Source organism: Adiantum capillus-veneris, chromosome 21 (genome assembly GCF_014529385.1).
Source record: "Adiantum capillus-veneris isolate H3 chromosome 21, ASM1452938v2, whole genome shotgun sequence".
Classification (NCBI taxonomy): domain Eukaryota; kingdom Viridiplantae; phylum Streptophyta; class Polypodiopsida; order Polypodiales; family Pteridaceae; genus Adiantum; species Adiantum capillus-veneris.
This window is the reverse complement of record NC_140951.1, coordinates 26750151-26776152: the sequence shown is the minus strand read 5'-3', so window position 1 is coordinate 26776152 and position 26002 is coordinate 26750151. Positions and strand designations below refer to the sequence as shown.

At 45.5% G+C, this 26002-nt stretch overlaps 1 protein-coding gene across 2 annotated transcripts; it reads left to right on the top strand.

The window, feature by feature from the left end:
• Positions 1–411: 411 nt before the first annotated feature.
• On the top strand, positions 412–15851 carry LOC147430680 (choline-phosphate cytidylyltransferase 2-like). 2 transcript variants are annotated; one of them, XM_086493267.1, is made up of 8 exons: positions 412–1136; positions 1302–1415; positions 1950–2045; positions 2724–2766; positions 2852–3007; positions 13554–13634; positions 14159–14269; positions 14993–15321. In XM_086493267.1, the coding sequence occupies exons 1-8, from the start codon at positions 742–744 to the stop codon at positions 15002–15004; spliced, it is 1008 nt and encodes a 335-aa protein (XP_086349393.1). In that variant the 5' UTR covers positions 412–741; the 3' UTR covers positions 15005–15321. The 2 variants fall into 2 exon arrangements, with proteins under 2 accessions (XP_086349393.1, XP_086349392.1); XM_086493266.1 differs by lacking the exon at positions 14993–15321 and adding an exon at positions 15554–15851 and having other exon boundaries at positions 414–1136.
• The last annotated feature ends 10151 nt before the right edge of the window (positions 15852–26002 follow it).

Here is a 26002-nt window from a genome sequence, read left to right as displayed (position 1 = left end):
CTTCTCTTTACTCCCACACAACATGTCCGATCATTACTAGCATGTATTCCTTTCGAAAATGGAGAAACAAGTACAGGCGATCTAGATTTCCCCTTGCGCGGCGTTTGGACACAAAACTGCCATGCATGCATGCAACCAACCAACCACAGAGAGAGAGAGAGAGAGAGAGAGAGAGAGAGAGAGAGAGTCGTGTTCATGCATGGAGGCTGACGTCTTCACCTTTAAGGGCACACAAGATCTCTATGTCATTTGGCTCTCCCCTAATAGTAGGGCCATACTAGGCTACTAGCCCTATCGGTCAGGTCTCGTGATCTTATCACTTGTTTGTTTATTGAATCGTATTAATTGTAACATCTCCGACAACCTTCTATAGCAACGCCTACAAAGCAACACTACTTATGAACATGGATCGATTCCCCCAGCGTCGGCCTTCTTGATATGCGTCGGTGCAGACACCTATAACAGAATAATATGGGGGCCTACACAGATCCTCCCACGCGTTGCCTTCCCCATCGCCCTCCCCACCTCTCCGTCCCTCTTTAGGCTGCTGCAGGCGACGGATCCCTTGCCTTCACTTCCTGCATTTCGCGGCCGGTTTCCTTTCTGTATGCTTCAGCTGCCTTGCGCGTTTGTGAGCAACCTCCTTGCCTTTCTGCCCGAGTGTGAGAAGCGGAGCTTCACCACACTGATCCTTCTCCACCTCTCACCATAGGTAAGGTCAGTGATCCCGATCTGGACCACATGGCTCGAAAGCCGCGACGACATTCCAATACCGCACCCACTCGCCAACAGCAACAGCAGCAAGCTGAGCAGGCTAAAGATGATGACGATGACTCCGAGCAGGTGTATGAAGAAGCTGAAGACCATAAAGATGAGGAGGAGGATGTGTTCTTTGATGAGGAGGATGAAGTGCATGATGATGATGATGAGGATGAAGACGATGAAGATGATGAGGGATATGCTTCTGCTTCCCCTCCTCCTGCACCGGCTACACGTTACCTACCTCACCCTTCTCCTCATTGCTCAGATGACGAGGATAATCCGTTCCCTGACAGACCTCTACGAGTTTATGCGGATGGCATATACGACCTCTTTCACTTTGGCCATGCTCGCTCCCTGGAACAAGCCAAGAAATCGTTAGTTTCTAGCTTTATTTCTTTGCTTGTCATTTGAGAAGGGATGTGCCATTTTAGTATTTAAGCAAGTTTTTGAAGTGACTGACCAATGGTGATCGGGCAGGATGTTTTCATGTGATCTTCTCCTCAATAATTTTATTACATCTGCTTATTTGTTGGCAACAGGTTCCCAAACACCTATTTGCTTGTTGGATGCTGCAGTGATGCGGTCACACACAAGTATAAGGGGAAAACTGTCATGACAGATACTGAACGTTATGAATCTCTTCGACATTGCAAGTAATTTTGCGTTGCCTTGTTTGCCTTTATCAGTTTCACTCTAGCAATTGCGGCTATCATTTGTGGAAATCATGGACTGCAGTTTTTATTTAGCATCGACTCAACTGTACATTGTGCAGTTGCATCTTACTTAGGTAGAGTTCTGCACAATTTATTGACATATTGGAAAGTGAGTTTGCATCTTCTCCCTGACTTAATTGTTTCTTTGAGAAGTATCTGTCAAAAACTGGGCAGTCAGCAATGTAGTATTTTAGTGTTATTCTCTGTTTTATGCCCACTCATTTATCTATTTATCCCTGTATCTGCTGTATATAGGAGATAGGTGGCATTCATATTTTTATCCATTTTTAAAGTTGGTATTTACTGGTATTCAAGTTCTTTCTGAGCTCCATGTGTATCATTGGTAATGTTGGCCAGCTTAATTTTTTATTTTCCTTTTCATGCTGGACAGACCTGCTTTGGCTGTCAATTTTCTTCTCAGCTGGTGTATTTCCTGCTTTGCTAGCCTAAGTTCCTTTTGTTGGTTGATGGCAGGTGGGTTGATGAAGTGATCCCGGATGCTCCTTGGGTTATCAACCAGGAGTTCCTTGACAAACATAAGATTGATTTTGTTGCACATGACTCCTTACCGTAAGTTGGTTGGTGTTTTTCTTTCAGCCTGTGAAATTTTGAAATTGTTTTGTTTCTAGAATGTGTTTGAGACCTTGTTTGGGTGTTTTTACATGCCACAAAGAAAGATACATTGAGATAGTGGGAGCTCTTAAGGCTCTTGTATGACTGAAATTCATCCGGTTATGTACAGGAAGGCACATAGTTTGCGTTGCCATAGTACAATCAGTTCAAATGACTGTTTGAATGCGATTGGTGGTCTGTAGGTCGTCTTTTTTTGATCTTGTCCTAATATGTGGTGGTGCATGCAACCGGTCTCTAGCTTGTGAGAGGGGCTTGTGCCTTCTTTGTTGTTGTGCACATTTGTTCTTCAGAAACCGTGCTATTTTATGAAGAGTAACGATTACTTTCAATCCAAGTTCGACTTGCAATAGTCTAAATTTGACGCAGAAACATTCATTCAGCTTGTGGGAGTCCTGAATTATACGTTTAAATGGAACCTTGTAATACTGGTTAATGGTTTTAGATGTCGGAAACGTCTTTCTTGGTTTGACGGATACAAAGAATAGATACTGTTGGGATCAGCTAGCATTGATGTGTGATATTGATTAAGAGAAATAAGCCAGAGTATGTGCTCTTCAATTAAGTGTATTTGCTTTGCTTATCTAATTCAAAACAATGTGCTGTGCTTGTGAGCAGATATGCCGACACTAGTGGGGCTGGCAAAGATGTTTATGAATTTGTAAGTCTGTTTTTATAGCACAGTTTTGCTCTGACTATATTCTTGTTGGATACTCATTCATGTGAATTGTGTTTGGGGCCTTCAGGTAAAGGCTGCTGGAAAATTTAAAGAAACTAAACGCACAGATGGTATTTCAACATCTGACATTATTATGCGAATAGTGAAAGACTACAATGAGTATGTCATGCGAAACTTAGCCCGAGGTTACTCCAGAAAAGATCTCGGGGTGAGCTATGTAAAGGTAAGCTCAGTCCAGAATAATGTGAAGGTTTTCAAGAAGACGTTTTAATATCCAGAGTGTGGCTCTGCTGAGGAATTATGCTGTTGCTTTCTAATTTTTTGCAACAAATTTAAGAGTTGTTACAGTTCTATTGTCTCTGCTTGAGGAGATGGAAGTAGAAGGGAGGGGACCGGATTTGACTCTATCAACGGGTGTGATAAGTAGCATGATCTATTGCTCTTTCTCCAGGAGCAAAATCAGGGATTGGCTAAATGTCCCTTGACCATTAGAGGGGACGCGCTGATAGAGGACATCATACTCTTCGGTTGTGGAACTTTTATCGTTACTGAATATTCGGAGGAATTTACCTGCACCTGGCAGCTCACTGTCCTCTCCGTGTTCCGATAGATTGATTTTTTTGGTCCCGTTGTATCGGTACGTTGATTTTACCGCTTTGAGGACATATGTCAGGTGTGCAGGTATCAAATGAAAATTATGAAATCATCTTATCCATATCTACCCAAACATTTCAGATTGCCTAACATGTTGAGGCGGATTTCTTTTTTTGGCATGCTTTTCATGTGTTTGGTACAACTCTAGACATTTTTGCCGCCTACAAAGGTGGCTGTGATCCGCTCCATAGAGTTTTCAAAGACCATTGATTAAGAGTGAGAGGCTGGGATTCATCCACAGAGGATTGTGGCCATGGGTGGATCAAACCAGTGCTTGAGATGCCACACGGTGGGTTGCCTTGTGAAGGATTGTCGTAGGGTTAGAGTTTTAACCCAGAAGAACTTGCAAAGATGTGGCCGAGGGCCCGGGTTTTAAAAAATCCATCCCCTTCCGACTTGAAGAGCACCGGTCGAGGGGCCTAAAACCTAAAAGACAAAAAGCGTGAGGGTTGTCTGCAATTTTGTTAATTGCCCTGACCTTGTTGATAGTGCCTGACCTTGTTGACGTGGCATTGTCCTACGGATTTTCAAAAATTGTGATGGCTGATTTGGTAGTTGTGCACCATGTTTTTTGGTGAGCAAATGATTTTGGACTAGAGCTTTTAGGGTATTGCTTTTGGGCATCCCTTGGACTCTTTATACGAGTCCCTGGGGTCTCTCTTTAGAGAGCGTTTGGATGTAGAAAATCCAGAGAGTTGGATTTTCGAGGAATTGTACCTTTGAGAAGCAATAATAAAGAAATATCGAAAGGGGCGTCAGTCTTTGGGGCTAGTGTATCCGAGAATGGAACTCCATTGTTTCATGTCGACTTTCCTCTTCATTCTCTTCTATTCAAGTTCAGTTCAACTATTTGTAGTTTTGTTATGTGTTGCTATAGATCTTTGGCTTGGAGTGTCTCAAGTCGATTACAACTTGGGGTGTCGAGTCTATTACAGCTGTAATTGACTGGGAAACTCTTTAAGTCAATAATCTACAGCAACATGTGAGAGAATTGCAATGTGAATAAATTAAATAGAGAGAGAGAGAGAAAAGGAGAGTCGGCAAAGCACGATGGAGTTTTGAGTCAAGACGCATTGACCCCAAGACTAGCGTCCCTTTTGGTATCTCTTTAATATTGCTCCACAAAGGTACAATGTCAGAGGGTTCTCTCTTTGGTGATGCTTCCAAGCTAATCTTCCAAGAGGGAAGGTCTTGTCACTAAATTAAATGCCCCGGCCAAAAGCATATAATAAAAGGTCTGCTCAAACCATTGGGTCCCGAAAGTTGTCAAACCAAAAACTAGCGACGTTTGGGCAATTTTTTTAAAACGCAGGGGTTGCTGTACAACGTTGCCATGTACCACTTCTATGCAATTTTGGTTCCTGCTTTTATTTTCAAAGAGTTTAGGCCCCTAAGTCGGGTTTTGTCAATTGGGCACGGTTAGGTTTTTAACCGTAAACCCTTTTGGGCCTTTTAGCCATAATTAACAAGTTGTTTGGGGTTAGGTTTTTAACCCTAACCCCAAGTGTCCTCTCGACCAAACATCTTTGGGCATGCCACGTCATTAATTTGTGACATATCCCCTCCTTGAAAGATTTGTAATTACCCTCGATTATGCATGCAAATCAGACATAGGATAAAAACTAGCTCAGTAGACACTAACTCTGCAGTACGGATGTACTAGACTACACACATCCAACACTAGCACAAAAACAACAGTCACTAAAAATTCACATCACATTCACATCATTATTCCTTTCGAGAAAACTTAGATGAGAATCATGATCATTGTAACTTATTTAGCGATCACATCCTGACCACGTCGATCTTTTTATGGATGTCTTAACCTCATTCACATCACGCGTCAAGTGACCAGACAAGAGGTTGCAGTCATGTTCTTTTCATAGTCATTTAGCAGAACACTGTCAGCTTGTCAATATCTGACAGCACCATGTGTCAACTGAAAAGAACAGACTTGAACAGATTTTTAGCACTTCAAAACACCTTATGAGAGAGAGAGAGAGAGAGAGAAAGAAAGAAAGAAAGAAAGATTTTTAACGTCTATGTCAGGCCGAAATCGGCCTATGAGACAAATCAAATGTACATGGTGTGTATGTCATCCGTCTATCGGAAAGACAAATGAAACAAAACTGATACAAAACTGAACTGAATGTAGGTAGTGGAGTATCTGAGGAGGGATGGAGTTCTATCTCTAGGGGTGTATGCATGTCTATATGCGCAAGGTAGTACAATCATGAGAATGCATCAAGCTATCTAGCTCCATCCTGTACTAATGGGGGGATGTAAGATGTGGTACATGGGCGGGTCTGGTGCCAAGGCTACCCGGATGAAGGCTGTCGGGTCGGCCCTCATCTGAGCCACTCGCTCCTCAGTGGCCCGGTGCTCCTGGGCTCGGATCTCCTCGATCTGTCGGTGGTGGGAGCTCGCGCCCCTGTAGCCTGTGACTCGTGGTCGTCGTCTAGCTCGGTTCACCTCCGCCTGTGGGAGTGTCACTCCCCTTTGAGTGTCTGGTGAGGGAGGGGCGGAAATCCTCTGAAAGAAGTCTGTGAGCTGCGACTCTCCCTTCTGTCTGTGTAGCTGTGTGTGGCTGTAGTAGTGTGTCCCGATGGCTCTGTATCTCTAGTAAGAAACGTCCGAGCTGTCTCTGATCTCGAGATTCCATGATCTCTCGGAGAGTGGGCTGTCCTCTGAATAAGGCCTCATACCTGCCTCTGATCTCAGTGTATGATGCTCTGCATCTACATACAAAGTGCTCCTCACTCTCCACCTCCTCTGTGCAGGCTCTGCAGATTCGCTCCTCCTTGGGAACACCAGTGTGTCTCCCGATCTCAATCTCTAACCTGTGTGAAGCCACTCTCAGCTGACCAATCGCCACCCGTGAGCTATGTGGCATATATGTGTCCATGTAGCGTGGTCTCTGTATGAACCCCCCAGACAATATGGTGAGAAACTGGTCTCTGTAATCTGACATCCTCGTCCCCAAGCCAGGTGCCTCCCAGACTCTCCTAGTGTATAGCTGCCACAGATCGTGTCTCAATACCAAGTTCCTCTCACTGCGAGAGAGGTGAACATATGGTGAATGGGGGTCGTACTGGAATGGTGGTAGGCTCTCCATGTCAAGACCGTGTCCCTCAAACCATGCTCTGACCTGTGAGTACCATGCTCTCTCATGCCCATTCTCTTATAGCTGTATAGCTGCCTCAAATGCTCTACGGGTAAGTCTGTCAGGAGGTAGCTCTCTCATCCTCTGGATGAAGCAAACTGTCTGGAATAGTGCCTCTACAACCATAGGTGGTGTGGCGAGCTCGGCTCTAATAATGTCATGTGGCACTGTCTTCTTGCTGCGGAGCAAGCGTGAGATCATACATACCTGTGGTCTCTCAAGCTGTGTCCACTGGTCAGCTGTCAATCCTGGTGCCCATACCACCGCCGAGTATATCAAGGCCGGGGTGACTAAGGTGTCGAAAAGCCACCCCTTCGTACGGGGCTCCTGAAAGTGTGCCTGGTGGCATCTCCGCTCTAGGATGGCCAGAGCTGCATATCCTCGGGTGAGCCTGTCAACAGAAGCCTTCCTCATAGTGAAGGGTCCTGGTAGGCTGGTGAATGTGATGCCAAGGTAGACATAGGAGGTGACTACATCAACCTGTCCTCCTGCTGCTGTGAAGGTGGCGGCGCTCCTCACTGCACTGGATGTGTGAAAGATCATAACCTTGGTTTTGCCAAGGTTCACAGTCAACCCCCTGTGTGTGCTGAATTCGTCCAAGGCCTCAAGATGGCGTTGCAAGCCCTCGGGTGACTCTGAAATCAACACAATATCATCAGCATATAACATGATGTGGACCGGAGTACCTGCCAAGTCGCTCCCCTCTCCCCCTGCTCGCAGTATGTAGTCGGAGATCTCGTCGATGTAGAGCCCAAAGAGTGTCGGGGAGAGTGGGCATCCTTGCTTAACACCAATGGTGCTAGCAATGGTCTCTGAAAACCCGCCTGGGCAACGACCCCGACCCGTCATCCTCTCATAGAGAGCATATATGGCCCAAATCATCTCTGTTGGTACCCCAATGCTGTGAAGGCGCTGGAAGAGTCTCTCGCGTGGGACTCTGTCAAAGGCCTTGCGGAATTCCACAAAGCAGCAGTAAAGCCTCTTCTTCCGCGCCTTTGCCCCATCAATGAGGCAGCGCAGAACGAAGATGTGGTCAGTGGTGGAGAAAGCTCATCTGAAACCTGCCTGGCCAGGAGCTCGTAAGCCCTCGATCTCTGCGTAGCAGCTGAGCTGTGCCTCAAGTACTGCTCCATATAGCTTGGCCATCGTGTGGCCAATCATGATAGTCCTGTAGTTCCCTGGGTTCAGGGTGTCGCCAGATTTGTGGATAGGCACTATGGTGTGCTGTGTCCACTCCTCTGGGAAGCCCTCCCCTATAGCCCGGTTGAAGACATGTGCAATCAACGGGGCTATAGTGGAGGCCGCATAAATGATGTGCTCACTCTGTAATCCAGTATGGTCAGCTGATCGTCTGTGCTGCATGCGGCGTATGGCCCTCTCTACCATCTCTGCTGTAAAGAAGGAGGAGCACGTGGGGCGTGGCTCGTGTGGCTGTGGGATAGGAGGCTGCCCTGGCACCTCATATAGTCGCTCTGCATAGTCATGCCATATCTGTGGATCCTCAATAGCTGTAGTCGGACGTGGCTCGCGCAGGGTGCGCCATGCCGTCGCGCTATCCATGCTCATGAATAGGCGGTATAGCTCAAGCTCTTGTGCCTCTTCGAATGCTCGCCGCTTTGGGCGTGTCAGCGTCTTCATATGCCGTTTGGCCTCTCTCTCTGTGATCTCTCCTAAGGCTCGCCGTGCACGGAGGCGTCGGTATAGCTCTCTGCACTCATCATCATACCAGCGGTTCTGAGGCATAGTCGCGAGGGGAAGAGTGCGTCCTGTGTGAGTGGTGTGTGGAAAAGAGCTAATAGTTGAAGTGTGGAGAACGGAAGAGATATGTGATGTGAGAACTGAGAGTGGTGTGGATGGGTGGAGGAGGCATAGGCCATGTTCGACCTTGGCCGAGTAAAGAGAGGCTAGCTCATGTGTGAAATGGATGGTGGTGTGTGGAGTGTGTGCTGTGGAGCTGTGGGGGATGGTATCTCCGGTGATGGAGAAAGAGAGGTATGTGTGGTCGGCTCCGATGGGTATGGGTGGAATGGTGAAGGATGTGATAAGGTGTGTAGCCTCCCTGGGTCCTAGAATATAGTCGATTGTACTCCCCCCTCCTTCTGCAACTCCATGTGGCATACAAGTCAGGCCCCCTGAGGTGGGCCATTGGACCATCCCGTTATAAATAACGAGACGGTGCTGGGAGCCAAGTCGAAGTAGATGTCGTCCGTAGGCTGTGACTGGAGCTCTGTCTGCTGTATCTCTCATAGTAGCCTCCTCATCTAGAGTGTGTAGTGCCTCTGGGTCCTCATGGTCATATGCCTCACACTGCTCGCTGCGCGTACGAGCATTGAAGTCTCCCATAAGGAAGACTTCACCCAGTGTTGAGTACTCCATAATCTCCTCCGTGAGGCATGCGTACGGTGACTCCTGCTCAATAGGGGCGAATTTGGAGCCTGTGGGAGCAAAGTAGCAAAGGGCAATGTAGACGATCCTGTCTCGTGAGAGCTCGAGGCGAATCCACATGTAGCGGGCCTGTGGGTCCCGGGCAACAATCTGTAGTCTGCTGTGAAGCCCCTGTCTAAAGAGTATGGCCACTCCTCCTGAGCCGCGAGTGGTGTGCTGGCGCATACATCCTCGATGTAGAGACTCCCACTGGAATCCATGTATCCGTGTAACCCTCTCTCCGGGCTCTCGTGTGTCTCTGTAAGTAGAATGATGTCTCGACCTCTCATCACCTCCTCAAGTCTCTCTGGGTGTGTCCATAGGTCTCCATTGCAATTCCAAACCGTGACATGAATCTCCTCGTGTGTCCCACAGGCCGCGAGTCCCTATGCGATGGTCTTGCCATCAATGATAACCCTACCATCTCGATATACTGCCTTCTTCCCTTCTTTGCGGGCTTGGTGGACTCGAGGCATGCACGCGCGACGGTGATCTTGTTGCATCTTTGTGAGGTCATCATCAAGATAAATCGGGGGCCTTCTATCCCTCTCAAGATGACCCTCTTTCGGAGGAAGGAAGTTCGAGACTCCTCGGAGGCGAATTGGAGGATGAGAGCTCTCTTCTTTGGATCTTTGCCGGCTCTCCAAACTTTGGAGAAAGGGATCTCTTCTTCCTTGTATCCCACTTTCTTGCATAAAGCTTTCCCATCGCTCTCGGGTGTAGACCCTTCTTCTTCTTTGATGCCGGTCACTCGCACATTGAGACGGCGAGCTTGTCGCATCTTCTCCTCTTCGATGGTTGTGTGTACGATGAGTACTTCATCTTTTTGGGCTTCCTCTCTTGCTACCTTCTTGATGTTCTTTTTGACCACTTCGACCCATCCTTCTTTGGTGGCCTCTAATTTGTCCTCAATGCTTGCGGTGAGGGCTTTGGTGATCTCCTCCTTGAGGGCTTCCTTAGCCTCCTCTTTAATCTCTCCTTCCTCGGGGGTGAGGGATGTGATGGAAGCATGAAGGAAATCGATTTGTGCCTTCATCTCTTCTTGCTCTTTCCTCCATCTCTCCCTCTCCTTCTCGTTCTCCCGTTCCCTTCTCTCCTTCTCCTCTTTGAGATTTTGGATTTCCCCTCTCATGTCCTCCTTCTCTTCGTTCCATAGCTTGATGAAGGTGGCTTTCTCCTCCTTCCATATCTCTCTCTCCATCCGCCATTCTTTCATGTCCTTCTCCAGTTGTGCAATCCTCTTGTTCGTGAGCATGAAGGTTGTCTTCGTTGTTGGTGTCGGCGTCTTGATAATGGGGGAAGACATGGTTGTCTTCGGAGCTACCCTCTCTTCATATTGTGAAGAAGAGGGGAGAAGGGGAAGAGAGCACTCAACGTGTGTGTGTGGGTATGTAACCGTGTGTGTGTGTGTGTGTGTGAGAGAGAGAGATGGCTGCGGGTACGGCAATAAGCTGGGCTGGAGGTAGCGCGCTGGCCGTCTTGGCGTGCAGGGAGCAGCGCACAGGGGGGGGCAGCGCGCAGGGGAGGGCAGCGCGCAGGAGGGAGCAGCGCACAGGGGGGGCAGCGCGCAGGAGAAGGAGAGAGAGAGAGAGAGAGAGAGAGAGAGAGAGAGAGAGAGAGAGAGACATGGAGTGACAAAGTTTCACTCCGAGACGGCAATGACTCCAAATTGTGGTGCCATTTCGGTATGTCTTTATATTACCTTAACAAGGTACAACTTTGTGGCTCTGCTCTGCATCTTTTATGGGTAGAATGCTAGAGAGAGAGAGAGCCTAGCACACTTATTTAAAGGCCGCTGGTCTCTAAAAGCAGTTACATGAAAAGCTATTTTTTGAGGTTCAAAATCTGGCGCCTAAAAAGGACTTTAGCGTAAATCACAGAAATTTCGTACAACTAGCAGCGCAAAATCCGTACAACATGCCATGTCATCAGCCTCCACACAATGTGGAGAGTGTGTGGTGGTTCTCCTTTATTTTAGGATGTTAGGTCCTCAACCGTTGCCTTACAAGTTGGTAGGGTTAGGATTTTAACGTCCTAACCCTTTTAATTATTTAGGCCCCTCGTCCGGGCTCTGTAAGTTGGTGAGGACTTCTCTTGCTTCTGCTAAGGTTTGGGTCCTTCGGTCGGGATCTGCAGGCTAGCTTCATTTTGAGTGGTTGGCACGCTAGTAGTTTGTGCATGTTTTAGGACATAAAAACATACAGTCTCACCGATGACCCCCCTCCCAAAACTTAATAACCTAAAAAGGTATGGGCCATGAGCAATTCAACAACTCCTTCATCACTTCCCCCGTAAATAACAAACAAAGGTCTGGCACGAGAAATAGAGGCCTTTCACAACAAACGCTCCCCCGATTGTAGCTGAAGGCTCCAAGTACATCTAAACACTCCCTAGACCGCCATCTGTAATGTGCAGAGGCCTCAACAGTATAACTAAAGGCTCCCTAGATCGCAGCCTGTAACCTCTAGAGAGGCTACAACTAGCATGAATACTCCTCCCAGGAAAGCTCGAGATACTGCACAATATTAATGCACAATTTTTCTCTTCAATACTGCTCAAGGACCAATGTCCATGCCATGAGTAAAAAACAACTTTTCAATCACAACTTTGAATACTCCTCTTGGACCAATGTGCAAGCCATGAGTAAAACACAACTTTTTAATCACTCTTGATTACTCCTCCCATAATAGCTCAAGCCATAAGTGATTCAAAGGTTTCTCAAAATTATTGAAACTAGCATTAATACCAAAATCAAGCAATTCAAATCGGCATCAAAACAAGTTAAAAACATCAAATAGTATTCTTAAACAAGGCTATCCGTCGAGACTGTTCGTGATTGATGACCCCTAAGAGAAATCCCACTGAAGCTATTCTCTCGTCTCTCTACACTCCTCGTCATACCGAGGCATGCTCCCATAATGGTGTCTTGATCATGCTGAGTATGTGGGTATGCCTCTGTCGTCGCATCATGCAATGTCTCAGTCAGTAAAGTGGTGATCTCCTCCACAGAGTCCTCATCTCTTGTGTATAAATAGAGTCAGTCTCTGGTGTAAATGTATAGCGGGTATGTGTCCTCCCTCCTGACACCTGGGTAGTACTATATTGAAAGAAGTATAAAAGTGTCGAGAGAGCATGGTCCACTACTACACCCATTGGTCTGGGCCCTACTGTGAAATTTTGAATGCAGGAGATGAAGCTCGATTGTGCCATGACATAGTCCACTGTGCTGGTCCCATGCCTGTGTGGAAAGCATGTGAAACCGATCGCTCTAGGAAAACGATGTAGGCCATTAAGTATGGCCAGACCATGTGTTGTCGCAATCCCTGTGAGATGTCTCCCATACTCTGTCTACTCTATCCTGTGAATGTCTGTCAAGCCCCAAATCTCCTACATCCAACTCTCTAAGCATCTCCTCTGAAGTGTCATAGAAGATTGTCTAAGAATTGTCCGTCTGGACATTGAAGTCCCCTAGGAGGATTATGTCACCATCCTTGGAAAACTCCTATATGTAATAGCGATATCTGCCAATCTTAGGCCTCAATCTCACCCACAGAGAGCGAGCATGAGCATCTTTGCGCACAATGTGCACTATCGGATGTAGCTCCTCCTTGTACAATACTGCTACTCCGCCGGACCCTCGCCCTGTAAGATGTGATCTCTTCTTTTGTCTACTAGTGGACTCCCATCTATATTCTCACTAACCTGTAGGTTTTGTCTAGGCGCCTGGTGTGTCTCTGAGGCAAAAACAATGTCACTTCCACTGAAACTGTCCTCAAATGCTCCTACATCTAATCTCATAGACCCATTGCAGTTCCATGCAGATATCTTAATTTTAGTCCCATAGGTCTCGCACCGTATCACTACTCTTCTGTGTGTGTGTGTGTGTGTGTGCGCGCGTGTACATGCGTGTGTGTATATATATAGATAGATAGATAGAGAGAGAGAGAGAGAGAGAGAGAGAGAGAGAGAGAGAGAGAGAGAGAGAGAGAGAGAGAGAGAGAGAGAGAGAGAGAGAGAGAGAGAGAGAGAGAGAGAGCACATTGGACTTGGTGGTTTTTGCTACATCGCCCGAGGTGGACAGAGCTTTGGGCAGATTTGTGTAAAATTGATCACTATCCAGATAGTTACACTTGACCAGGTCGAGGTGGACAGAGCTTTGGGCAGTTTTGTGTAAAATTGATCACTATCCAGATAGCTACACTTGACCACCTAGTCAAAGTATCTTTATCCCCAGATGTTTCCTATAGTTTGTCATAGGATTTTTCCCCATGTTCTCATTGTACATTCATCAGGGTTTTTCCCATATTTCCTGTATATATGGACCCATGGTCGATTTTTATGTCATGCAAAGGGTCAAAGCTCCACTTTCAATGTGCACGCACACACACAGAGACAGAGAGACAGAGGCAGAGGCGCGCGCGTGCACGCGCACACACACACACACACACAGAGAGAGAGAGAGAGAGAGAGAGAGAGAGAGAGAGAGAGAGAGAGAGAGAGAGAGAGAGAGAGAGAGGTGTTTTTTCAGGAGAAGCAACTGAGAGTAAACATGGGCATTTCAAAACTGCGCCAAAAGGTCAAAGAGCAACAAGAGCGTGTTGGACAAAAGGTAAGGCTGAGCCATTTCTTAATTTTTTGGTTGCCTGAGCCATATCTTAATTTTTTGGATTAGTTGTTACCAGTTTTGTTTCGCGGGAATGGGTATAAGGGTGTTCACTGTTTGGAGATATGTGCATTGTGCTTTTGTCCAATGATTTGGGCGGCATAAGGGCTTCTGTTATAGGGTTGTGGGATTTGTACATTGTCTTTTCTTCAGCTAGATGAGTGCTGCAAAGGTATATAAAGCTGATATCTACGGCCAAGCAATGGTGATCAGTGTATTGTGGCATTGTATTTTAACTTAGTTGTAAGCGAGCTTATGGATGAGGCTCTTAAGGAAGCATTTTTTTGGTAACCTTGGTCTCTATCAAGCTGCTATTGAAGGAATATAGTCGAATGTTCCTTAAATTGTCATTCTGGAAGGATTCTGGGACTCATCTTTAGAATGGTTCATTCCATTGCATCTTTTTGACTCCAGCATTTTTCTTTTGGAGTGAAAGCTGTACACTTTAATAACGCTAGCTTGTTTTGCAGTTGAACACTGTTGCCAAGACCGCTGGTATGCATCATAGCGAGTGGGTAGAAAATGCAGATCGCTGGGTTAGTGGTTTCCTTGAGAAGTTCGAGGAGAAGTGTCATGTGATGGTAATGTTACACACACTCAATTTTATTCTGACTCGTGTCGGTTCTGTATCATTGCTAAGTGATTAGACACTTTTCTTTTTTCTTGGTACTGGTTGTGAATCATCTCGTTTCTGGCTACTACACATTCTGTCTTAACTGGACCCATGGAAAGAGTGAAATGTCCTTTATAGCAGATTAGTGGCTGTTTATGCTGATTCTTCGATCACTATTTGTTTAACCTTGATACAGCTATTTTATGCGTGACCTAAAAGACGAGATTGCCGAATTGTTTACAGAGAAGATTGGAGTACAGCAATGGAGATATTTCCATTGTTTTGTAACCCTTTAATACAAGGGTCATACATAGTTTACCTGCAATCATGTATAAAGCTTGGTTTATACTAGAGTTTATCGTCAATTGTACACATTGATGAAGTTTTGAGGAGTGAGGCTAGCCATTTAACAGGAGGAAGTAGTAGACGTGCCCTTGAACAGTAGCCAAAATGGCCCTGGAATGGTAACAGAGGGGACCCTCTTCATGTCACACCTAGTTGTGCATTGGAGGAGATTGGAAGATTGCCTTGGTCTAGAATGAACTGTAGGGTGGATAATTGCGCATATTTCATTTGTGCGGTTCCAGTAAATGCTAGTGGCTTTGCACTCTAGTATGGTTTGAGGCTGTTGTTACCGTGCCAGCATGTTGATTGTGGTAATTTGGACTTAGAAGTTTTGTTTTGTATCCAGGTTGGAGGTTAGGTGGTACCTCCTCTGAGGAGTAGTGGAATTGGTTGTGTCAGTTGCGGAATTTGCTGTGGTGATGGTCTCTTCTGGAAGGGATATTTAGCTATGAAAGTTGCTGAGGGAGAGATGTACTCTGGATATAGTGGTTTAAAGATGGCAGCTCGATTGTTGATATTGCGTAAACGAGCTCATTTTTCAGGCTGTATAATCAGCATTTCAAGATAAGATTGTAATATGCACAGCAATGTACAGGGTGTCGGCTCGTGCCTGGGTCTTCTTTGTATTGAGTATTATATAAATGTTGGTAAATAGCTTTTCAGCATGGTTCTATTTGAGCCTGCCATTTGATCTCATTATCGCTATGTGAAGTAAAGTGAGTTTCTTCGAACTCTTTTTAATTAAGCCATTTCAAGAAAGAGTCTCAGCAAGTGATTGCCAATTGGCTGAGAATTCAGTGTTTTGATTTCTTGGATGATAATCTGGAACGGTGATTAGTGTGAATTTTGTTAATTAAACTAAAAATTTGCACTGACCTGGTCCTCCCTGTTGTTTTCTGTTATGTAGGAAAGTGCAATCAAGCTAAGGATCCAAAAGGAATTCAATAGGAGGCAACAGCAGAAGAGGCGACCAACAAAGTTGCTTTCTGGTGTCGGAGTGGGCAAGTAATCTGGAGCCATCCGTATACAGTTTTGGTATTTTTGTAGTGTCACAAAGATCTGTCAATTATTTACCTACCGTAGCGTTTAGATCTCGTATCCCTGCTCAAGTGATTCTTTCCTCTTGTATCATCCCTGGAAGAAGGCAATATCATTGAAGTGCCACAATTTTCCGTAAATGAAATTATGCAGCAGTGTTGATTGTGCTTCCTTCCACAAGTAATAGAACTTGAGTAGTATTACAATCGGAGTATTCTTTTGAATGTTTATACCTCAGAGAGGATTTATTCTCTCAATTTTGGCAATCAGGTGTTTTTTTTCAGGTTTTGGCCTTCTTGGTGTGTGTGGTTGATATTGTCTTGGCCTCTGCTAATACTTCTTGTATTATCCAAATGTGAGCTTCATCTGCTGCTATGCCAGGTGACAACAGTGTTTTTTTTCTGGATAATGTTCTAGCTGCAACTACTCTTTAACATTACTGTTGTCTTGCCATGGTATACAAGGTTTTATGTTACTGGATTTATCTTTACATTACCTTTTCCCTTTGCGTTCGATGGTGTTGTGGTTAATAATGCTACCTTTTGTAGTATAGTGAGGTGTCTGATTAGTTTCCAAAGTCTCTCTCTCTCTCTCTCTCCCCCCCCTCGTGGGTGGATGTAATCATGAAGACACAGAAGAAGGCGAATGAGGCCGATAAATGGATAGAGGTCGCTAAGAAAGGGAAAAGGAAAGAAACCACATCTATTGTCACGTGACACATCCAACCCTATGTGTCCGTGGATAAGCTACAGCACGACAAGGTTCAGTCAGTCCAGTCAGTCTAGATTAGAAGTGATTCGGCACTTTTGTGAGTCTTCGTAGACCGTGCATGCCCAGTCACTTAGTAGAGATACATATCCTCTGGTTGCACACAGCATGATCATAAGCATTCCCATCAAAATCCTTCATGGGAATTTTCCAATGCATTTAGTCTATTTCACCTATTTTTGACATTTTTCACTTATTTTTTTAAAGTGACTTTTGTTGGAAAGTAGGTAGGGCAAATTGAGTAAGTTTGTATATAAGCAAACCTAGACTAGCGCTAAATGGTAGAAGAGGCAGCAGGAGCACCTTGCTCAACAGGCAACTTCTCAGCAGAACCCATCAGAAGGCCTAGCGTTTTGCAGATTGCAGGACCTAGTGTTTTTTTCTATCAAGATCAGCCAGCGATTTGCTTTGCAGATTCCAACGACAGCAAGACCACAAGCCTAGCGTTTTGATCCCAGATATTCATCGCAAGTATCCCCCAACACCTAGCATTTTTGGAGACCCAGCTCCTAGCGTTTTTGACAAATTTCAGCATGACGATTTCAGCAGACAACCTCAGCAATGCAGCGTTTTCAGCAATGAAGCACCTGCATATTCAGCCCTCAGGAGTAGCAGATTCAGCCCGGAAAGACCATCATTTCCAGCCCTTAAGAACCTCATTTTTCAGCCCTAAAACCTGCAGGTTTTCAGCGACAAAAGACCTACAGAATCAGCCCCAAAACCAGCGTTTTGGATTGTAGCAGATTTCAACCCATAGCGTTTTTGGACAAAAGATAAAAGATTGCAGATTTCAGCCCTTATGTCAGTGTCGTCATCCCCGTCGTCGTTGTCGAGATAGTCTAGACTTGCATCAGTCACATGCATTTCCATTGTACCAGTTTGTGCAATCATAAGTAGACCACTCTCGCCGACGAGAGTGGGGCCTTCGGAGGAGGGTTTTACAACGTCTCTGGTGTCGTATTTCTCTTTCCTCTCTATCTCTCAGTTTCATACACTTGCACGCATAGTGTCCATTCACTTTGTTTGTAATCATTGCACCCTCTCGTTAAGAACGGAAGGCTCTCACTCCATAAGAACAAAAAGGAACCTTGAGCACAGTTCGGAGCCCTCATCTTGAACAAAGTTCAAACATTCATTCCGCTGCACCTAACATTGGTATTAGAGCTTTGGCAGTGTTCTGTATCACTCAAGGAAAGAACCACAAGAATCACAAGAATATTTTTGCTTGTTGCGGTCGCACGAACCCAAGTTCGCTTGGGCATGTCAATTCCTAATCGTGTTTTTGAAGAGTGACAGGAATCCCAAGAAAGAAGGGCTTGTCCAGCCTCCCCTTGTGTCTCTTTTCACTCATTGAGAGCGGATCGTGCACTTAGCGGCCGGCCAATCGACGTGAGGTGGGAAAAAGCAACCTTAGTGTGAGCACAAGGCCGCCAGCAGAAAAGAGGAGAAATTGGTTGAAGAGAAGATTCTTCTCAAACACAGATTGCAAGCGAAAGAAGAACCTCAAGAACTCAAGACCCCCAAGAACCCACAAGAACCCAAGTTCCTCGTGAACTTAAGAACCCAAGACCACAAGAACCCACGACTTTAGTGGATGGTCATCACTCGACACGGAATGGATACTTCGCTTGGAGGTGATGAGCATGAGAGAGGCGAAGAAGAATTTTCCCCACCAGAAGGTTTTTTCGACCCTCCCCCTTCCCCATCTACGCCAAGGATTGCACTAACTCCTATGGAGGAGTTGGAGTAGTTGTTTATGGAAAGACAGTTAGAACACGAAGAAAGAAAAGCAGAAAGAGAAGTAGAAAGAAAGGCCTACAACGAACGAAAGGAAACAAAGAAGGAATGGCAGCCATAGCGCGTGAGAGCGAGCAAGCACGCTTGGAAGCCAAAGAAAGATGAGCCAAATTTGATCGCGAGAACAATGAAAGACAAGCAGAATATGACCGCGAGAACAAAGCAAGACAAGAGAAGAGCAATCAACACATGAAAGAGTTGTGGCGACTTTTTTCTAAAGTGCAGGCACACTTTGCACAGAATCCGGAAAAGGAGACTCAATCAATTATCCCCACCAGGAGGTTTTTTCTCCAAAGCAAGACACATGATTTGCATGATGATTTGAATGACAATGCTAAGCATGATGGTTTGAATGCCAATGATTTGCATGATGATTTGGATGACATGACAAGCATGATGATTTGCATGATCAAGATTTGATTTCTCACAAGCATGATGATTTGTATGAAGATGATGTGATTGTTCACAAGGTTGATGTGTTAGTTGATGCTTTTGCTAGCGAAGCTAACCTCGTTGCAGATTCGATCAATCACGAAGGATCGATCTTGGCTCTCGAGTCTAGGTCCAAAGAACCCCCTCAGGAAGAACCAATCTTGGCTCTCGCGCCTAGGTCCAAAGAACCCTTACATGAAGTACTATGTCTTCGAATGATTCGTCAACACGCCTCGTTTGAATGTTTCATTTGTGATCGTTTCCTGTATTTTAGTCGGCGTCTTTATGTGATCCCTTTTCCTAGGCATGACATATTGTACGTTGAGCACGTTTCACTCATGATGAATGAGCACGGATGTATGCGGATTTCGCATGAAAAGGTATGCATTCAAGGAAGTCACATTCCATGTCTCTTCCTTGGTATGACACATTCGTAGAAAGAGCACATGAAAGTATGAGCACCAAGCATGGGCATTTCCATTGTGAATTGCCACAATTGATTGCTTTAGATCAGAAAGACAAGATTTGATCTCATTGTTTGCGTGTGTGTGGTGAACGGTTTAGCACTCCGTCTCTTTGTTCATCTACATTGCATGCACAGTCTTTGAGGAAGATGAGATTTTTTCTAGTCACTTTACATGGAATGGTGTTCATGTTTTTGTGTTGGAAGTGGTTTCAAGAATTTTCAGCCATGGAGATGTTGAAGAAGAAAGAAGCAGGACTCTCGACGAAGTTGAAGCATCGAAGAAGCCTCAGAAGACTTTGTGTCGCTTTCGGCGCGGCCCAGAGAAGTAAGCATTGCAGACCTTTACGAAGTTCAAGTACCGTACGACCCACACATCAGAGTGGGCCGGCGAAGAGTCCCTTCCAGAATTCCGGATGCTATTGGCGACCTTCCTCGACGCCATACAGTTCGGTACCAGTACCTCACTTTGAAAAGGAGGGGATGTCACGTGACACATCCAACCCTGTGTCGGTGGACAAGCTACAACACGACAAGGGTTCAGTCAGTTCAGTCAGTCTAGATTAGAAGTGATCCGACACTTTTGTGAGTCTCTTCGTAGACCGTGCATGCCCAGTCACTTAGTATAGATGCATATCCTCTGGTTGCACACAGCATGATCATAAGCATTCCCATCAGAATCCTTAATGGGAAGTTTCCAGTGCATTTAGCCTATTTTACCTATCTTTGACATTTTTCACTTATTATTTTTAAGTGACTTTTGTTGGAAAGTAGGTAGGGCAGAAGAGGCAGCAGGAGCACCTTGCTCAACAGGCAACTTCTTAGTAGAACCCATCAGAAGGCCTAGCGTTTTGCAGATTGTAGGACCTAGCGTTTTTTTCCATCAAGATCAGCCAGCGATTTGCTTTGCAGATTTCGGCGACAGCAAGACCACAAGCCTAGCGTTTTGATCCCAGATCTTCACTGCAAGTATCCCCTAGCACCTAGCGTTTTTGGAGACCCAGCACCTAGCGTTTTTGACAGATTTCAGCATGACGATTTCAGCAGACAAAACCTCAGCAATGCAGCGTTTTCAGCAATGAAGCACCTGCATATTCAGCCCTAAGGAGTAGCAGATTCAGCTCGGAAAGACCATCAGTTTTCAGCCCTTAAGAACCTGCAAATTTTCAGCGACAAAGACCTACAGAATCAGCCCCAAAACCAGCGTTTTGGAGTGTAGCAGATTTCAGCCCATAGCGTTTTTGGACAGCAGATAAAAGATTGCAGATTTCAGCCCTTATGTCGGTGTCGTCATCCCCGTCGTCATCGTCGACATAGCCTAGACTTGCATCAGTCACATGCATTCCCATTGTACCAATTTGTGCAATCATAAGTAGACCACTCTTGCCGATGAGAATGGGGCCTTCGGAGGAGGGTTTTACGTCTCTGGTGTCGTATTTCTCTTCCCTCTCTCTCTCTCTCTCTCGGTCTCATACACTTGCACGCACAGTGTCCATTCACTTTGTTTGTAATCATTGCACTCTCTCATTAAGAATGGAAGGCTCTCCCTTCCATAAGAACAAAAAGGAACCTTGAGCACAGTTCGGAGCACTCATCTTGAGCAAAGTTCAAACATTCATTCCGTTGCACCTTACATCTATCCCCACTCCTATAATCATCAACATGACTTTAGAAGAAGAGCAACGAAGGAGGACTAGAGCTTTGCACATGCGAATAACCAATCTAAAAGACCGAGATGATGTGGAAGAGGAAGTCAAAGAACTTCTCCGCATGATGGGTAGTGAGGCTACTCATACAAAGGCATGGAGGTTAGGGAAGAAGATACAAGGAAATGGGGAGGCTTCAAGAGAAAGAGCTCTAATCATGCGCTTCCCATTCATGGAGGCAAAGGACTTCTTGAAGAAGTGTCCTGCACTAAAGAAAACGGCATATTCCTTGGAGATGACCTCACGCTCACAGAGCTTGCTCATATGAAAGAAGTTATGCCCGAGATAATGACAGCTCGAGAGAAGGGGAAAGTGGGCTTCTACAGGGATGGACGAGTGGTTATTTTGGAGAAGCGTCCCGCATGACGGTGCGAGACCTATGGGACCACATTCAGAATGGCTACATGGAATTGTAATGGATCTTTGGGCCTTGATGTAGGGGCCTTCGAGGATAGTTTCACGGAGAGAGACATCATTTTCTACTCTGAGACGCATCAGGCCTCGGGGCAATCCATGCCCCATGTGAGCGGATAAAGATGGGAGACAACTTGCAGACAGGAGACTCGATCAGAGCGCAAAGGATGAGGTTCAGGAGGAGTGGCAGTCTTATTCAGGGAGGAGCTACAATCTGTGATACATATAGCTCGTAGGGATGAGCATTCTAGGTACATGTGGGTGACATTGAAGGTAGAGACAGGCAAATATCTCTACATCGCTATTTGCTATTTCCCTCCTAGTACGTCAATTTATGCATCACCTAAAGGATAGTTCCCCTTTTCTATTTTAGATGATGATATATGGGAGTTTTTGAGAGATGACGACATTATTATCTTGGGGGATTTCAATGCTAGGACTGCCCATTACCAAATAATATTCTATCATACCTCAGAGGAGTTGATGCGAGAGCTTGATATTGCAGAAATGGGCGTGTCTAGATTATCGCAGGATGAAGAGCACATTGAGTATGGCAGATACTTGATTGATATGGGAATTGTACATGGATTTGCCATTTTGAATGGCTTACAGAGATTCCCTGCAGACAGCTGGTGGTTTTACATACTTTCCACACCAACATAGCGCTAGTATAGTGGATTATGCTCCGCCAGGACTCATTCCTTCCTTTCAGGATTTTGTGGTGGAAACTAGGCTGCTTGGGATAGTAGTCGATCATGCTATCTTGTCTTTCACTTTATCGTTCGAGTTCAGCACAACTCCATTGGGAGAGGCTTCCACACATACTCGGTATACCTTCACGAGGGAGACGGATCACGCGTACACTGATGAGATATACAGGCAACTATGCACTTAGGTGCTAGGACGACCACTAGATGAGCTCGCCCTCGCCCTGATTCTGACAGAGACGCTACATGATGCAGCCTCAGAGGCATATCCACATAGCCAGCCTATATTAGACGATCTGGGAGCATGCCTCAGAACAGTTGGTATGATGAGGAGTGTAGAGAGATGAGGATCAGATTGCAGAGAGAGGTGCTCATGCATATACAAGTCACAGATTATCTTCCGCTGCCTAGTGCGACGAAAGAAGAGGGCTTACCTATCTCAATTAGAGCGTGATCTGTACCAAGTGTTTATGAGTCAGGATTCTACTCTCCAACGCCAGCCATCACATCACTTCCACAGAGACATGGAGGGAATATGCTACATCTCTCTACACAACATCAGGACAGCCACCTTTGTCACAAAGTGATGACGTGGCTACAGACAACATAAACCCTAATTTCTTCCAGAAACCCTAAAATTCTTGCAAACCCTAATTTTTGCCAAAAACCCTAATTTCCAAAAATCGCGGAGGTGATTTTTTTTTTCTTTTTGTTGGAAATTTTGAGCGACGCAAATCTCAACTTTTTGCTATGATTTGAGAGAAAGAGAGAAAAAGAGAACTTGCTTTTTATTGACTCTCATTGAGAGAGAGAGAGAGAATCTGCTTTTGCTTTCAAGCTTTTGGGACTTTGCTTTTGGGCATCCCTTGTAATCTTTAAATTAGTGGTGAGGGCCTCACTTCTCAGAGCATCTGGACGCAAAGTCTGAGAGTGAAACCCTAACCGCTCTCTTGTACTTTGATGATTGATTAATACGAAAAAGAAATACCGAAAGGGGCGCCAGTCTATGGGGCCAATATCTCTAGGCACGGAACCCCGCCGGGCTAGTGCAAATCTATTGTGATCTGTGAATTGTTTGAAGTGGTTATTTGGTGCTGTTGTGATTGATTCTTGACTTGGAGTGTCCAAGTTTGTTACAATGGTATTAGAGCACGGCCGATTTCTCTTCTACGGGAAATCCGATCCCCAATTTTTTTTCCGCGGCACCTATGGCTTCACGCAAGGATCGGTCGACTCCCTCTGCATTTGGAGATGCGGACTGGGATCACAACGAAGATTCAGACAGAGAGTATGGCCCGCCTCGGCCTACTCAGGCGGAGCAAAGAGAGATGAAGCGTTGTCAATTGATCGGCGATGCAACAAAGATGATGCTCAGTTTTGCGAAGGATCCGAAATTGGCAAAATATATGAGCGAGACTTCTTTTTAGGAAGTGCATGCACAATGACAGAAAACCACTACACCACCCCCGAAATCTGCTTTCAAGAAACATTCTGATCCCAAACAATATTCAGAGAAGGAACTAGAAGAGGTGGTTGATGCACGGATTGCTCAGCTTTTTGATGCACAGAAGAAAGCCAAAAAGCATGGCAACAAGCAGAAGAAAAGCATCGACTTTCCAGGTTATTTGGGTCGTCAGTCGACTTTTGACAAGGCAAAGAAGCAGAAGAAGCGTGTTCGATTTGAAGGAGTACCCAGTTCTTCTTCTTCTGACAGTTCTTCTAGCTCCTCGGATTCGAGCGAAGAAGACAAAAAAGGTAAGAAGTGAAGCAAGAAACAAAGCTTCGGAAAGGGCAAGAAAAAGGCAAAGAAGGCTAAATCTCGCCCAGAGACTGACAGTACTACTGAGGACTCGTCTACAGACAGCTCAGATTCCGATGACGGAAATTTTTATGTGAACAAGAAGAATTTTTACAAAGCCAACCAGTATGACTTTCTCGAAGATAAAAGCAAGAAAGTCCGAGAGTTTAAGGAAGGTGGCCACTCGATCAAGTTTGATACTTTTTCAGGATACACAGATGCTTCGAAGGCTTTGTCTTTTATACAGCAATTTGACATCGCTTTCGGGGGAGGACGCTATTCAGAGCACTCCAAGATTTGGAGAGCTGCCTCTTACTTTAAGGGGAATGCTCGTACTTGGTGGTCCACTCTTCTTTTAAACAAGACTGCGCCAATTAAATGGCTGAAATTTAAGAAGCTTTTTATTTCTTCTTAGTTGACGCAAGAATATGAACGAGATGTACGAGCTGCTTGGAACCATCTTCGGATGACCAAGAAAGATAAAATCAATGCTTATGGTGAAAGATTCTGGAGCTCTTTTCTACCCGCCTCTTCATTCAAGAAGATCTTGTTTAGAGAACAGATTGAGCGGTTTACCTTGGGTCTACCTAAGTCAGCTTCTATTCAGGAGTTGATGAGTCATGCGAAGCGGGGCTTTGCCATTCACTCTGGCAGTCTGACCTACCCCACAGATGAGGCCATGACACAACGAGCCGAACAGACTCCTGGGAATGAAAGTAGAAGGAAAAAGAGCAATCGAGAGAAGAAGGATGCACGACCCAAGCTTACTTCTCAGGAGAAAGCTCGCTTCATTAGAGAGGGGAAGTGCTTTGGATGCGGGGAACATGGACATACCTTCGCGAAGTGCCCTAAAAAGGCACAAAAAGAACAAAATGATAAGAACAACGACAGGCCCGAGAGTTCGAGAGCAGCTGAGGAACATGGCAGAAAAGACAGATAGAAAAGCAGAACTAGTACCACATGGCGTGGGACTTGCACCGAATCAAATGAATGAAAGTACAAACTTTGCCGCTTTTTGGGGCAAAGTGAAGGATCAGGAAGCTCTTTTGAAGGAGCCAAGGCCAACTTCTTTTCACTTGGAATTGGCGGCTCGATTTGGAATTACGCCCGACAGACTCACGCCACAGGCGGAGGTAGTTCGACTGGCACCCGGATGGGATGTTGCCATTACACTGAGCATTGGCAAACTTCATTTGCAATGACAGGGGTGTTCAGGGCACGCGAGTGACGTTCTACTCGGAATCCCTTGGTACCACCAAAACTACGCCGTGGTTGACTACCTGGCCGAGAAAGCGACTTTGACAAATGAAGGGCTCAGAGATTGTACTTGATGAACTTCAGTTTCTTTACTCATTCTTTTGGGAGAGAACTGAACGATGGATGAAGGTTGAATATGTTTTGACATGATCAAAAGAACGCCAAGATTTTTCTCCCCACACATGCCGATTGCTTTTCAAAGGGCGTGAAGATCAGACCATTGACCTGATACTTGGAAGCACGTCACCGAACCGGCCATCTTACCGTGTGAGCCGAGTACAGATTGAAAAGATTATGAACCAAGTGAAAGACCTCTTGGAAAAGGGTCTTGTCCAGCCTGGTACTTCATCGTACTGCTCTCCACTGTTGTTGGATTTGAAGAAAGACGGATCTTGGAGAATGTGCATTGATTATAGAGCTCTCAACAAAATCACCATTAAGAACAGATTTCCCATTTCTAGGATCGATGATATACTCGACATGTTACAGGGATCCTCCTGCTTTAGTAGGATTGACTTGAAGAGTGGATATCATCAGATTCTAATCGCGTCGGAAGACGTCTACAAGACTGCTTTTCGGACGACTTTTGGGTTATTTGAGTTTTTTGGTGATACCTTTTGGTTTAACCAATGCTCCTGCGACATTTAACCGGATGATGGACAGGATTTTTCGAGAGTACAGGCTATTTGTTGGCACTTTCTTTGATGATATCATTGTTTTCTCCAAGAATGAGGCAGAACACAGAGATTATCTGCTTCAGAGATGCACTTTTTGGGACACTTTGTCTCAGTAGCAGGAGTGCAAGTGGATTCGGCCAAGGTAGAGACTATACGTGATTGGCCCGATTGGAAGAATGTCCATGAAGTTAAAAGCTTCTTGGGACTGTGTTCGTACTACAGGCGGTTCATACGAAAGTTTGCAGAGGTTGCTTCCCCTTTGCATATCTTGACACAGAAAGGAGTCCCTTTCTCGTGGG

Excerpts from the sequence above, each read along its gene's own strand:
- LOC147430680 (XM_086493266.1), top strand. The coding sequence starts at position 742 with ATGGCTCGAAAGCCGCGACGACATTCCAATACCGCACCCACTCGCCAA. Across the intron at positions 2,046-2,723 it reads GTTGCACATGACTCCTTACC|ATATGCCGACACTAGTGGGG; the intron begins GTAAGTTGGTTG and ends GCTTGTGAGCAG. Across the intron at positions 2,767-2,851 it reads GCAAAGATGTTTATGAATTT|GTAAAGGCTGCTGGAAAATT; the intron begins GTAAGTCTGTTT and ends TGGGGCCTTCAG.